Source organism: Trachurus japonicus, chromosome 1, assembly GCF_045865225.1.
Source record: "Trachurus japonicus isolate A0001 chromosome 1, Traja_1.0".
NCBI classification, from domain to species: Eukaryota; Metazoa; Chordata; class Actinopteri; order Carangiformes; family Carangidae; genus Trachurus; species Trachurus japonicus.
The window spans coordinates 35327572-35342604 of record NC_140907.1 but is presented as its reverse complement, the minus strand read 5'-3'; the positions used below and the strand labels follow the sequence as shown (position 1 = coordinate 35342604).

General features: G+C 40.6%; 1 protein-coding gene across 1 annotated transcript; it reads left to right on the top strand.

Annotated features, from left to right (window-relative positions):
* The first annotated feature begins 8921 nt into the window (after nucleotides 1-8921).
* On the top strand, nucleotides 8922-10314 carry LOC146992409 (uncharacterized). Its single transcript, XM_085790532.1, has 2 exons — nucleotides 8922-9043; nucleotides 9797-10314. The coding sequence occupies exons 1-2, from the start codon at nucleotides 8922-8924 to the stop codon at nucleotides 10209-10211; spliced, it is 537 nt and encodes a 178-aa protein (XP_085646658.1). The 3' UTR covers nucleotides 10212-10314.
* The last annotated feature ends 4719 nt before the right edge of the window (nucleotides 10315-15033 follow it).

Below are 15033 nucleotides of genomic sequence, written 5' to 3'. Positions count from 1 at the left end.
GTGACCAATTAACCATCTTGGCAACAATGACAGATTCTTATCAACCTGTCATAAAGATTGAAGTAAGTGATGCATGAAATTAGAGAATCAAAAAGTGCAAACCTGCCTGCATCATGTAGCACATTCATTCATGCAAAATCCATCTTACAATATTCTGCTTCACTTAATTGTCTAGCAATTCACCTCTACCCATTAAAAATAAGCTTTTAATAATGGCTTCTGCAGTATAGAAACTATAAACTGCAGCACAAGGTTGGCGTCACTTTGATGTGTTTGTCGGATTAATGTTGTTTCAGCTGTCTTGTCATCAATATAATTTTCTTCACAGTAAACATTTAATAAACGTGAAACATCAGTTTTCTTCTGAGTGTGGTCATTCTTAACTATTTGAAATATTTTTGAAATCAATCATTCATCTGCATTATCTAGATGGGGCGGTTTCTTCTATAGCAGTGTGGTGTATTTTCTACCTCCTAAGTTGTTAAGTAATGTACCCTGAGGGTTAAATGTGAAGGTGGACGTTATAACACAGGCTGGACATCTACTGTTAGAATGATTGAGCCTTGAGTGCATGACAGTTATAGATAGATAAACAGTTCAAGGTACATAAAATACCATTGTCTGAAAAGGAGGTCCAAGGTAACTGGTGATGTCAGCTACTGTGCCACTCAGTGTGGCAGCTGACTCTTATTGATTAAATACTCATTCCTTATGTTTAGAGAGGTGGAGTTTTAGAACATACTACAGGGTTTACAACTTTGACGAATACGCAAAAGAGTCATAGATTGACATTGCTGAAACATGATATGGCTCTTGATTACATCTTGGCTAAACAAGGAGGTCTATGTGTGGCTTTGAATTTAACCGGTGATGCCTGTTATACTCTGATTCCTGATAGTTCAGATAATATGACGAGTGTAATAGATGCACTAAAAAGCATCAGGGATGCATTTGGTGCTTCTGAGGGAGCCGGACGTTCAGCAAATACTTGGTTACAGGAACAGTTTGGACCAATGGGAGCAGTGTTGGCCCAAATTATGGTAGCGGTTGTGATAACACTATGTTTATTGTTCTGTTTCTGTACTGTATTGCTGACTTTTGCAAAAGCCATGATTTTGAGATGGGTTGGCGTAGTAATGCCTGGGGATCAAGCTCAGATGTCACTGCTGCCTGCACCTAACAACGACAACGAAGATGGAATAGACTTAGGACAGTTGAGGGACACATACCCATATTAAATGCTGTATTCTATTGTAGGATGTTTATTGCAATCTTTGATTGTATGTCATTTTGCAAGGATACTGGTGTCTTTTCTCTCTCTCCTTATTAGGACAAGTTGGGAAAGGAGAGGTTTATAATTGAAGTGGACCGTCCAAGGATCCTGATGGTCTGGGATGAATCAGATGCCCCAGCATCCTGGATGAACTTGGACTGAAAATTTGAGAAATACTATTTATTGACATTTGACATGATTTTTGTATGAGTTATTATTTTGCTTTTTTATGTGTTTTTGTATGATGAATATGTAATTTGATTTTCATGATGTTATGTATTGTTTTTACAGGTGAATGTGTTGGAACCTCAGGTGTTTTCTTTTTCGGTAGAGAAATGGTAGGCAGGGACCTGATTAAATGAGGCGAGGGGTTGACCCGCTCATTTAATTAGAACTTTCATTTATTTATAATTTCCTGAGGTATTCATATGTTCCCTGAAGTTGTTTTTCTTTAAAATCATGTTTTGTGAATTATTCTTTGACTTGTCTGGAGTGCTGAATAGTGGTCGCCATGGGCAGTTGGGGCCGTAGGAGAATTTCCTGTCTTGGTTTAAGATAACTGCCTGACAGGTTTTCGCTCCTACACTCCGTCAATAGTCATTTCATTATCTTTATATTTTAAGTAATTGGGTGTTGCTTTTTGTTATGTCGAGACTTTTTGGCCTCGAAGGGGGGAATATGTGGTGTATTTTCTACCTCCTAAGTTGTTAAGTAATGTACCCTGAGGGTTAAATGTGAAGGTGGACGTTATAACACAGGCTGGACATCTACTGTTAGAATGATTGAGCCTTGAGTGCATGACAGTTATAGATAGATAAACAGTTCAAGGTACATAAAATACCATTGTCTGAAAAGGAGGTCCAAGGTAACTGGTGATGTCAGCTACTGTGCCACTCAGTGTGGCAGCTGACTCTTATTGATTAAATACTCATTCCTTATGTTTAGAGAGGTGGAGTTTTAGAACATACTACAGTATATAAGGTCAGAACTTTTGGCTAAGAGCGAGAGGTCTCGTAATTGGCTATAGAGGCTTCTCGAAGATTCGGCTTTTTGACACTACATCTTTTTTGTAATAAACTCCTTTTTACCATCTACAAAGAAGACGTGTCAGAGTGGTCATCATTTCATCAGCATCGACATCGAAATATACCACAGCAGGGAGTGCTAATTGGGCAAACCCAAAGGGCCTGCACACCATGGGGGGGATTAGTGCTTTAGTTAGGCTACTGTTTATTATAGTGGAGCAGATAAAAGCAAAATTTGAGTGTATTTGTTCTCGAGAGGCTTCTGATCAAATTTGTCTGATTGGACATGTGAAAATCCAAGATGGCGGCCATTTTTCAAGATGGCTGCCAAATTAGCCTCGTAAATCGCCATTTTAATATTAATGTGTAGTTTTTATAGTTATATAGGTTTGGTGTCAATTCCTATCTTTTCAAGTGTGTTGAGTTGGATTTTGTGATTTTATACAGGCTAGCACCCAACAAATTAATTTTGTGAAACAGTGTTTTTCAAACTGCGGGGTGCGCCTCCCCTTGGGGGGCGCCAGAGTTTTTAAGGGGGGGCACGACGTGAGAAAAAAAGAACTGTAAACATTTTTTTAAAAAGATGAGTAAAGTGTGACCTGCACAAAGGGCTCAATGATTAATTGCATTTGCAATGGGCTCTATGCACAGCTCCACTACTTCCTGAAATAAAGTCTTGTCTTACGTTATTGGACAAACTGATTAATCCAGGTGTGTCTGAGTAGTCACAATGGTCAAACACACCTGGATTAATCAGTTAGTCCAATAATGTAAGACAGGAAATAAAGGAGCTGTCTTACTTCAGGAAGTAGTGGAGCTGTGCATAGAGCCCATATTGCAATATGATGAAACGCAATTTTGTTACACACAGGCTGCGATTATGCTCTAGTGTTAGGCTATTTGTCATGCAAACAAGAGGGGGATGGGGCTGTCGGTGAAAAGAGAAGGCAGCAACGCCACACTGTTAGGTGTTGTATGTTGTGGTCTCAGCTCGGCTGAATGTAGCGCTACGTTGGCTGTGGAGCTATCCCGGTTAAAAAAAAGCGCATCAGAGCGTCAGGTATTCAGCAGGACCAGTGGTACAGCGTCATTCCGCACACATTTTAGCCCGGTGTTATGCTGAGAAGTGCCTGCTTGCCGAGATTTTTTTTTATAAATGACTGGAGCACGAGCCGACTTTTCCTCTACTACAGCTGAGCAGCTGACATGTGGTCAAGACGTACTGTGCAGCAGAGACCTGGCACAGTCTCATCGGCGCATTTCATTGTAAACTTCAACCTGAGCAGGCACTTCTCGGCATAACACCGGGCTAAAATGTATGCGGAATGACGCTGTGCCACTGGTCCTGCTGCATACCTGACACGGCAGCAATGCAGCATACCTGACCAGGGCCGTTGTATAGGGGAGAAAGGTGATGATAATTCTAGGGCCCAGCGTCCGGTAGGGCCCAAAAAAAACCCCCGGTAATCTTTGTATGACTGAATTATTCTGCATAAGACCCTGACTAATACTCATAGTAATGCTGCATTAGCATCAAAACAAAGTAGGCTGAATAAAAAATGATAATACATAGGCTACGTAGTCTATGAAAAAAACTGGAAAAGTCAGGGGCCCACTTTAGTATTATTCAGGGGGGAACGGCCCTGTACCTGACGCGGTGCGGCACACCTGTCGCTCTCTGGAAGCTCTCTTTGTGCACCAGCTGCCGGTAATGACGGCGGTGCCAGTTGCCGCCGTCGCCGTAATTACCGGTAGCCTAACTGGTGGTGAAATTGTTCCGGAATAAATTAAATAAGTCTATATTTTAAGCTTCTTTGTAGTGGAAGCTCCCAGAGTCTCTGGAGCTTCCACTACAAACAAGCTGAAAATATAGACTTATTTAATTTGTTTTCGGAACATTTTCTCATGCTCCGTTCGCAACCGTCATATGGACATGCAGTGCTGCACGGAGCCCCGCTGTAACTCAGAGAAGGCACGGAGGACTCTGAAACTTCTCACAGCCCTTAGTCGACATGAGGGTGAGTAGATAATGAAATTTGAATTTTGGTTAATTAATGTTAGGACCTGTTAGTGAAGAGAACAGGAAGTAACTGTTAAAAAATGAAAACAGATGTTGATTGATTTGTAATTTATTTGATAAAAGTATCAGAGTCACAGAACGGTGAAGGGATTCGACCCCGAACAGGAAACACAACGATGTTTAAAACACAAAAGACAAAGAAGAAAAAACTCTACAGCTACAAAATAAAAGCATCCGAGTTAATCAACACTCCTGTTCCTGTTATGCTTTTATTCTGAAGGCCGCCTCAGACGCTCTCTCTGATTGGTGCTCTCAGGGACGTAGACGTTTACAGCACTCAAACAGTTAATGGAGCCATAACGACAGTGGTGACATCACAACGAGGCTGCACTCTGATTGGCTGATACATGACAACTTGATTTTTATTTTATGTTTGTGTTTTATCAAAGAAAATGTTTTGTTATTTATTTTGTTTAGTTTGAAGCAGTTAAGGTTTTTTCAAAGGGAACTTTTTACTTCTTATTCTTTTTATTTTATTCATACAAACTTTTATACTTGTCCTTTATTTCCTGTATTTGTGCCTTTTTTTTATACGATTTTTATACTGAATGTTGGATTTCTTAATAAAATCCAGATTAACTAAAACTGTTTCTGTCATTTATCATTGAAGGTCAAACGTGTTTGTCCTGTATGTGTGTTTTCTTTAATTTATTCTTATGTTATTACTCAGTTATTACACCTGTTTTCTGTGTTGTTGCGTTCAGGGCCCCTGGGAAAAACAACACTGTAGATCTCGGAGGGTTATGAAGACCAAACAGTACTAGGTAGGGAGCGCTGCAGTTGGTCAGAAAAAGGTGAGAAATCAGGTGCTCTTTGGCACAAAAATAGGTGAAAAACAGGCAGTCATATTTAAATGTTTTTTTATTTTTTAAGTTATCTGTGTGAAGTTGCAAATACAGACCACAAGATGGTGATGTTCTGTACAAAATTTACCACTGAAAAAAGGAAACAAAGTCCTCCAACAAGTTCAGCCACTGCAAACTGCACAAACTACATATATGCTGTTTTCAAATTCACAAAATATTAATGATAGCGGTGTTGAAATTCGGAAACTCAGAACTTATCCTATGGGTGCTGATTATACACAGAATGAAAACTGAATTTGGCAGGTAAGCGTTCGGGGTGGGACTAAGGAGCAGCAGGAGGCATGACTGAAGGATAAAGACATTTGGACAGAGTTTTATAACTGTGGTGCATTAGTGGCCTTTTGGTTTGATTCACATATGATTTTTATGATTAACAAATCTTCACTACAGAAGGTGAACTGTTAGTATAGTTTGTTTGCATTACGTGTAAAGAGCATCACTTAGAGCAGGTTCAAACGGGCTCATTGCAGCAAAATGAGCCATCGTGACACATTGTGAAAGGGTTAGTGAATGTTGTTTGTGCAGAAAGGGTGCATCAGACTCACCAAATACACAATCCAACAACTCCACAACGCTCTGGTGGACAAGTTGTGACCTGCACATTCACCACGCTATGAGAGAACTAGAAAATTTCCTCTCGGGAAATTTTGAAAGGCCCACGGGGCAGAGGTGTATAAAGTACTTGAAAAAAATAACTAAGTAAAAGTAGAAATACCATAACAAAAAACGACTTTCGTAAAAGTAAAAGTCACGCATAAGAAAATTACTTGAGTAAAAGTCTTAAAGTAGCTCACATTAAATGTACTTAAGTATCAAAAGTATCTTGTGAAAAAATATACTCAAGTATCAAAAGTACAAGTAGCCTACAAGTACAAAGTATTTCGCATAAAAAGAAGCAAAACAACCACTTGTGTGTTGTTTTATTTCACTTTCAGGTGAATAGATGTGGAATGATAAAACCAAGAAAACACCTGAGCAAACATGTAGACTGAGTGAATCAAGTGTCTTGTGACTGCCTGAGAACATAAAGCAGGCGTCTGTCTGTGTCTGTACCGTATATGATGATCATTAGTGGCCTGGGCGTTTGATATGCTCAATCAACTGGAGCCAAGGCGTTTATAAGAACCAGGCGGGTATTTGCAACAGGCACGCAGTGGCAGTGGTGCGCGGTAAAAACGAAACTTATCAATCGGCGCATGATTAATGAGAGTGATCGATCCTGTTACGCATAGAGGATCTTTGGAGCCGTCTGCGGCCACAGCTCTCCGCAGCAGCAGCAGCAGCAGCGGGTCGTAGTGACAGAGACTGTGTGAATGCTTCACTATCGCAGATTCAAATACTAGCCTAGTAATCACCCGGGCATTTCATTGAACAGGCTTTTACTGAATGAGGTCGGACCCTCGACGGCTTTTAGAGCACATGCGCATATTTGCACGCAGGCGATTATTTGGTCATATAGCCTACAGGTAGAGCCTTATAGTTCTATTTTAATTTGTAGCGAGTAACGAGGTGGCAAACGTAAATGTAACGGAGTAAAAGTATATATTTTAACCTTTAAATGTAGTGAAGTAAAAGTAAAAGTCCCGATTAAAAAAAGAACTCCAGTAAAGTACAAATCCTCAAAAAAACTACTTAAGTAGTGTAACGAAGTACATCTACTTCGTTACTATACACCTCTGCCACGGGGCTACTGCCGGTTTTGCCATCTCTGTCAACATGGGAATCAAACCCACGATCTGAAGGTCAAGACAGAGCTGATCAGACAGACACATGATCATCTTTCTATAAGCACTGATATGGAGGAGCTGTAATCACATTAGGTTAACTGTGTGTGTGTGTGTGTGTGTGTGTGTGTGTAATCACATGAAGTTACCTGTGTGTGTTAGAGTGTGGGAGAGGAGAGTCTGTGTGTGTGTGTGTGTGTGTGTGTGTGTGTGTGTGTGTGTGTGTGTGTGACTGACTTGACACATAGTTAGTTAGTAGCTGCATCCTGTGTCAGTCTGATTTAGCTGTGTCTGTGTTTATAAACATTTAAACGAGCGCCAGGTGGATTGTTTATGAAGTTAACGAGCTCTGGCCTGAGGATCACAGAGGTTACCACGGCGATAGGGGCCCCCGCAGGCTGAGACAGACAGAAACGTTGAGAAAAAGAGCCATTTTCTGCCTCTGCACCGGTCTCACATTTAGGCTTACTGTGACAAAACGGTAACTCCTATCAGAACAAAACACAGATCAACGTTGCTCTAAGGACTTCCTGAAAAATTTGGTACGATTTGGTGTTTCTACAGTAAATATTTTGGAGATGCTGGCAGTTTTGAAACATCGGTCCGTTCTGCTTCTCTCAGAAAATATTTGTATTGGAGTCAATGAGGAGCAGGGACAGACGTGGCCGCACTCAGAGGCTGATTCTGTAAGTTCTGTAAGTCTCTCTGATATTTTGAGCACATGATATGAGAGATAACAAGTTTGTCTTACAAATTCTGAAAAAATTATGTGTGTAGAATGTAAATTGTGGCCGGGCCGAGTGTGGAAAGAGAAAAAATCTGGAGTTTTTCTTGCATCTCTCCCACTCTAACCGATGATGTCATTCGCCCGGGCACTGGTCCCAACGGTGCGATTGCCCGTGGCCCTAATAACACAACGTTACCAGACAGAGTTGTTTTAGAGGGAAATTCATGCAAAACCACTGATGCGTGTTGCCTTCAGGGACAGTTTTTCATCAAGCAGTCTCTGCATTTCCCTCTAAAACAACTCTGTCTGGTAACGTTCTGTTATTATCTCATAGCGTGGTGAATGTGCAGGTCACAACTTGTCCACCAGAGCGTTGTGGAGTTGTTGGATTGTGTATTTGATGAGTTGAAACCAAGAAATCCCATTAGCCTCCGTAGCGTAGCTCTGAGCAGCTCACGGCTCTGCTCCGCCGTTCTAAAAATAGCTTGCACCGACAATTAAAGGTAACGAACCTACTGCTATGACTATAGGGATTATGGGAATGGGCCAGTTTGCCAAAATATTGAACTATCACTTTAATGTTCATTTCAAAGAGTAGGGAAGACTGGGATGGGTAGTCTGTCTTTGTATTATGAAAAAAAAAAAGCTGTAGTATCGTGACAGCTATTATTTGAAACATTCACACCTCTCTTTAGCTCCAGGAATGGCTTTACAGAAATATTCACCGCCCACAGCTTCTTATCTTTCCTCCACCTCCTTTATAAGGAGATCACAGCCAGTGACAGCCAGAGCTTCCACCGTCACTCACAGGTGTTCTTTCAGGTAAGAACTGCTTCCATTTGTTATTCTACAAATATTGAGATAACCTCAGACTAGTCTAAACTTTAATAGTCAATTTATACTGCATAATAAAGATTTGTTTCCTTTGTTGAACACATTGTCCAGTAACACTTAATAATAAGTACACCGTTAAGCATTACTTTAGCATTAATAAATACTGAATTCTTCATTTATAACGCATGAATACTCATTAGTTTGTAGGTTATAAATACAGTTAGTGCTTATTAATGATGAGTAAAACATTTTTAACAGAGTTGATAAGCTACATACAGTACTAATGAGTATTTGTGTTGTAAATGATGAATTCAGTATTTCATGCTTAACTAATGCTTAATAATGTTTATTTCTAATAAAGTGTAACCGATTGTCCCACTACAGAGCTAAAAATGGCCGGCATTGTTGCAGGGATAACAATTGGCAATGAAGTTGCTGGACTCTTACCAACACACCGTCAGTGCAACATTCATATTACAAATAAAAGCTCAAGCTACATCCTGTCTCACCCCAGGTAAGTGTTTTTTTTCTGTCTTTCATTGAAACAGTTGTATGAAAATATATCCAATGTGTTAAAGGGATAGTTCACCCAAAATTGAAACTTCACTCATTATCTACTCACCCTCATGTCGACTAAGGGCTGGGAGAAGTTTCAGAGTCCTCCGTGGCTTCTCTGAGTTACAGGGGGTCTCAGCGTAGCAGTGCATGTCCATATAATGGTTGCAAATGGATACCAACTGTCTTTGTAACAAAAAGACACACCAAAAAACATCCAAATACCTCCATGCTGCTCGTATGTAATGTCCGTCTTGTATTGAAGCCCCGAAATGCGAAATTGTCCCGAAAAAAATTAAATAGCCTAAGTCTATATTTCAATATTTCAAGCTTGAAGCTCCTCATCCCAGTTCATCCAAATTTGACGAACCGGGAAGAGGAGCTTCGAGAAGCTTCCGCTACAAAACAAGCTTGAAATATAGACTTATTTAATTTTTTTCGGGACAATTTCGCATTTCGGGGCTTCAATACAAGACGGACATTACATACGAGCAGCATGGAGGTATTTGGATGTCTTTTTGTTACGAAGACAGTTGGTATCCATTTGCAACCATCATATGGACATGCACTGCTACGCCGAGACCCCCTGTAACTCAGAGAAGCCACGGAGGACTCTGAAACTTCTCCCAGCCCTTATTCCACATGAGGGTGAGTAGGTAATAATTTCAATTTTGGGTGAACTATCCATTTAATGCTTTTTCACTGTTTCTAGTGTGCACGTGGTGAGTGGTTACTGTGCTGAGATGCTGCCACCCACCATCGACTGCTCTTCAACGGGGAGCGCACTGTTCAAGAAGACTGCCCACGCCGCTCGAGGATCTGTCGGTGTCTTCACCTACTACACCCGCGGCAAGTCTACAGGGCACACCGCCAAGAAAATGGCCACCATGTTCTCCGTGCCCTACGACTTCAACCTGCATTCAAACTGGTTCGCCGTGGGAATGCTTGACAAGAGCACAGAGTGTGATTATCAGCTGTACTGTGACATGTACTACAACACTGAGTTCACCTTTCACAGGGAAAAAGCAAACTCTCCTCTCTGTTACACGAGTGACCAATTAACCATCTTGGCAACAATGACAGATTCTTATCAACCTGTCATAAAGATTGAAGTAAGTGACGCCTGAAATAAGAGAATCAAAAAGTGCAAACCTGCCTGCATCATGTAGCACATTCATTCATGCAAAATCCATCTTACAATATTCTGCTTCATTTAATTGTCTAGCAATTCATCTCTGCCCATTAAAAATAAGCTATACTGACACAGCTTTTAATAATGGCTATTATTTAATAATGGCTAATAGAAACTATAAACTGCAGCACAAGGTTGGCGTCACTTTGATGTGTTTGTCAGATTAATGTTGTTTCAGCTGTCCTATCGTGAATATGTATTTTTCTTCACAGTAAACATTTAATAAACGTGAAACATCAGTTTTCTTCTGAGTGTGGTCATTCTTAACTATTTGAAATATTTTTGAAATCAATCATTCATCTGCATTATCTAGATGGGGTGGTTTCTTCTATAGCAGGGAGTGCTAATTGGGCCAACCCAAAGGGCCTGCACACCATGGGAGGGATTTAGTGCTTTAGTTAGGCTACTGTTTATTATAGTGGAGCAGATAAAAGCAAAATTTGAGTGTATTTGTTCTCGAGAGGCTTCTGATCAAATTTGTCTGATTGGACATGTGAAAATCCAAGATGGCGGCCATTTTTCAAGATGGCTGCCAAATTAGCCTCGTAAATCGCCATTTTAATATTAATGTGTAGTTTTTATAGTTATATAGGTTTGGTGTCAATTCCTATATTTTCAAGTGTGTTGAGTTGGATTTTGTGATTTTATACAGGTTAGCACCCAACAAATTAATTTTGTGAAACAGTGTTTTTCAAACTGCGGGGTGCGCCTCCCCTTGGGGGGCGCCAGAGTTTTTAAGGGGGGGGGGGCACGACGTGAGAAAAAAAGAACTGTAAACATTTTTTTAAAAAGATGAGTAAAGTGTGACCTGCACAAAGGGCTCAATGATTAATTGCATTTGCAATGGGCTCTATGCACAGCTCCACTACTTCCTGAAATAAAGTCTTGTCTTACGTTATTGGACAAACTGATTAATCCAGGTGTGTCTGAGTAGTCACAATGGTCAAACACACCTGGATTAATCAGTTAGTCCAATAATGTAAGACAGGAAATAAAGGAGCTGTCTTATTTCAGGAAGTAGTGGAGCTGTGCATAGAGCCCATTATATTGCAATATGATGAAACGCAATTTTGTTACACACAGGCTGCGATTATGCTCTAGTGTTAGGCTATTTGTCATGCAAACAAGAGGGGGATGGGGCTGTCGGTGAAAAGAGAAGGCAGCAACGCCACACTGTTACGTGTTGTATGTTGTGGTCTCAGCTCGGCTGAATGTAGCGCTACGTTGGCTGTGGAGCTATCCCGGTTAAAAAAAGCGCATCAGAGCGTCAGGTGTGCAGTAGGACCAGTGGTACAGCATCATTCCGCACACATTTTAGCCCGGTGTTATGCTGAGAAGTGCCTGCTTGCCGAGATTTTTTTTTATAAATGACTGGAGCACGAGCCGACTTTTCCTCTACTACAGCTGAGCAGCTGACATGTGGTCAAGACGTACTGTGCAGCAGAGACCTGGCACAGTCTCATCGGCGCATTTCATTGTAAACTTCAACCTGAGCAGGCACTTCTCGGCATAACACCGGGCTAAAATGTATGCGGAATGACGCTGTGCCACTGGTCCTGCTGCATACCTGACACGGCAGCAATGCAGCATACCTGACCAGGGCCGTTGTATAGGGGAGAAAGGTGATGATAATTCTAGGGGCCCAGCGTCCGGTAGGGCCCAAAAAAACCCCCCGGTAATCTTTGTATGACTGAATTATTCTGCATAAGACCCTGACTAATACTCATAGTAATGCTGCATTAGCATCAAAACAAAGTAGGCTGAATAAAAAATGATAATACATAGGCTACGTAGTCTATGAAAAAAACTGGAAAAGTCAGGGGCCCACTTTAGTATTATTCAGGGGGGAACGGCCCTGTACCTGACGCGGTGCGGCACACCTGTCGCTCTCTGGAAGCTCTCTTTGTGCACCAGCTGCCGGTAATGACGGCGGTGCCAGTTGCCGCCGTCGCCGTAATTACCGGTAGCCTAACTGGTGGTGAAATTGTTCCGGAATAAATTAAATAAGTCTATATTTTAAGCTTCTTTGTAGTGGAAGCTCCCAGAGTCTCTGGAGCTTCCACTACAAACAAGCTGAAAATATAGACTTATTTAATTTGTTTTCGGAACATTTTCTCATGCTCCGTTCGCAACCGTCATATGGACATGCAGTGCTGCACGGAGCCCCGCTGTAACTCAGAGAAGGCACGGAGGACTCTGAAACTTCTCACAGCCCTTAGTCGACATGAGGGTGAGTAGATAATGAAATTTGAATTTTGGTTAATTAATGTTAGGACCTGTTAGTGAAGAGAACAGGAAGTAACTGTTAAAAAATGAAAACAGATGTTGATTGATTTGTAATTTATTTGATAAAAGTATCAGAGTCTAACAGTGAAGGGATTCGACCCCGAACAGGAAACACAACGATGTTTAAAACACAAAAGACAAAGAAGAAAAAACTCTACAGCTACAAAATAAAAGCATCCGAGTTAATCAACACTCCTGTTCCTGTTATGCTTTTATTCTGAAGGCCGCCTCAAACGCTCTCTCTGATTGGTGCTCTCAGGGACGTAGACGTTTACAGCACTCAAACAGTTAATGGAGCCATAACGACAGTGGTGACATCACAACGAGGCTGCACTCTGATTGGCTGATACATGACAACTTGATTTTTATTTTATGTTTGTGTTTTATCAAAGAAAATGTTTTGTTATTTATTTTGTTTAGTTTGAAGCAGTTAAGGTTTTTTCAAAGGGAACTTTTTACTTCTTATTCTTTTTATTTTATTCATACAAACTTTTATACTTGTCCTTTATTTCCTGTATTTGTGCCTTTTTTTTATACGATTTTTATACTGAATGTTGGATTTCTTAATAAAATCCAGATTAACTAAAACTGTTTCTGTCATTTATCATTGAAGGTCAAACGTGTTTGTCCTGTATGTGTGTTTTCTTTCATTTATTCTTATGTTATTACTCAGTTATTACACCTGTTTTCTGTGTTGTTGCGTTCAGGGCCCCTGGGAAAAACAACACTGTAGATCTCGGAGGGTTATGAAGACCAAACAGTACTAGGTAGGGAGCGCTGCAGTTGGTCAGAAAAAGGTGAGAAATCAGGTGCTCTTTGGCACAAAAATAGGTGAAAAACAGGCAGTCATATTTAAATGTTTTTTTATTTTTTAAGTTATCTGTGTGAAGTTGCAAATACAGACCACAAGATGGTGATGTTCTGTACAAAATTTACCACTGAAAAAAGGAAACAAAGTCCTCCAACAAGTTAAGCCACTGCAAACTGCACAAACTACATATATGCTGTTTTCAAATTCACAAAATATTAATGATAGCGGTGTTGAAATTCTGAAACTCAGAACTTATCCTATGGGTGCTGATTATACACAGAATGAAAACTGAATTTGGCAGGTAAGCGTTCGGGGTGGGACTAAGGAGCAGCAGGAGGCATGACTGAAGGATAAAGACATTTGGACAGAGTTTTATAACTGTGGTGCATTAGTAGCCTTTTGGTTTGATTCACATATGATTTTTATGATTAACAAATCTTCACTACAGAAGGTGAACTGTTAGTATAGTTTGTTTGCATTACGTGTAAAGAGCATCACTTAGAGCAGGTTCAAACGGGCTCATTGCAGCAAAATAAGCCATCGTGACACATTGTGAAAGGGTTAGTGAATGTTGTTTGTGCAGAAAGGGTGCATCAGACTCACCAAATACACAATCCAACAACTCCACAACGCTCTGGTGGACAAGTTGTGACCTGCACATTCACCACGCTATGAGAGAACTAGAAAATTTCCTCTCGGGAAATTTTGAAAGGCCCACGGGGCAGAGGTGTATAAAGTACTTGAAAAAAATAACTAAGTAAAAGTAGAAATACCATAACAAAAAACGACTTTCGTAAAAGTAAAAGTCACGCATAAGAAAATTACTTGAGTAAAAGTCTTAAAGTAGCTCACATTAAATGTACTTAAGTATCAAAAGTATCTTGTGAAAAAATATACTCAAGTATCAAAAGTACAAGTAGCCTACAAGTACAAAGTATTTCGCATAAAAAGAAGCAAAACAACCACTTGTGTGTTGTTTTATTTCACTTTCAGGTGAATAGATGTGGAATGATAAAACCAAGAAAACACCTGAGCAAACATGTAGACTGAGTGAATCAAGTGTCTTGTGACTGCCTGAGAACATAAAGCAGGCGTCTGTCTGTGTCTGTACCGTATATGATGATCATTAGTGGCCTGGGCGTTTGATATGCTCAATCAACTGGAGCCAAGGCGTTTATAAGAACCAGGCGGGTATTTGCAACAGGCACGCAGTGGCAGTGGTGCGCGGTAAAAACGAAACTTATCAATCGGCGCATGATTAATGAGAGTGATCGATCCTGTTACGCATAGAGGATCTTTGGAGCCGTCTGCGGCCACAGCTCTCCGCAGCAGCAGCAGCAGCAGCGGGTCGTAGTGACAGAGACTGTGTGAATGCTTCACTATCGCAGATTCAAATACTAGCCTAGTAATCACCCGGGCATTTCATTGAACAGGCTTTTACTGAATGAGGTCGGACCCTCGACGGCTTTTAGAGCACATGCGCATATTTGCACGCAGGCGATTATTTGGTCATATAGCCTACAGGTAGAGCCTTATAGTTCTATTTTAATTTGTAGCGAGTAACGAGGTGGCAAACGTAAATGTAACGGAGTAAAAGTATATATTTTAACCTTTAAATGTAGTGAAGTAAAAGTAAAAGTCCCGATTAAAAAAAGAACTC

Bases quoted from the DNA above. Each gene is read 5' to 3' on its own strand.
- LOC146992409 (XM_085790532.1), top strand. From the start codon at position 8,922: ATGGCCGGCATTGTTGCAGGGATAACAATTGGCAATGAAGTTGCTGGA. The intron at 9,044-9,796 runs GTAAGTGTTTTT...CACTGTTTCTAG, and splicing joins TACATCCTGTCTCACCCCAG to TGTGCACGTGGTGAGTGGTT.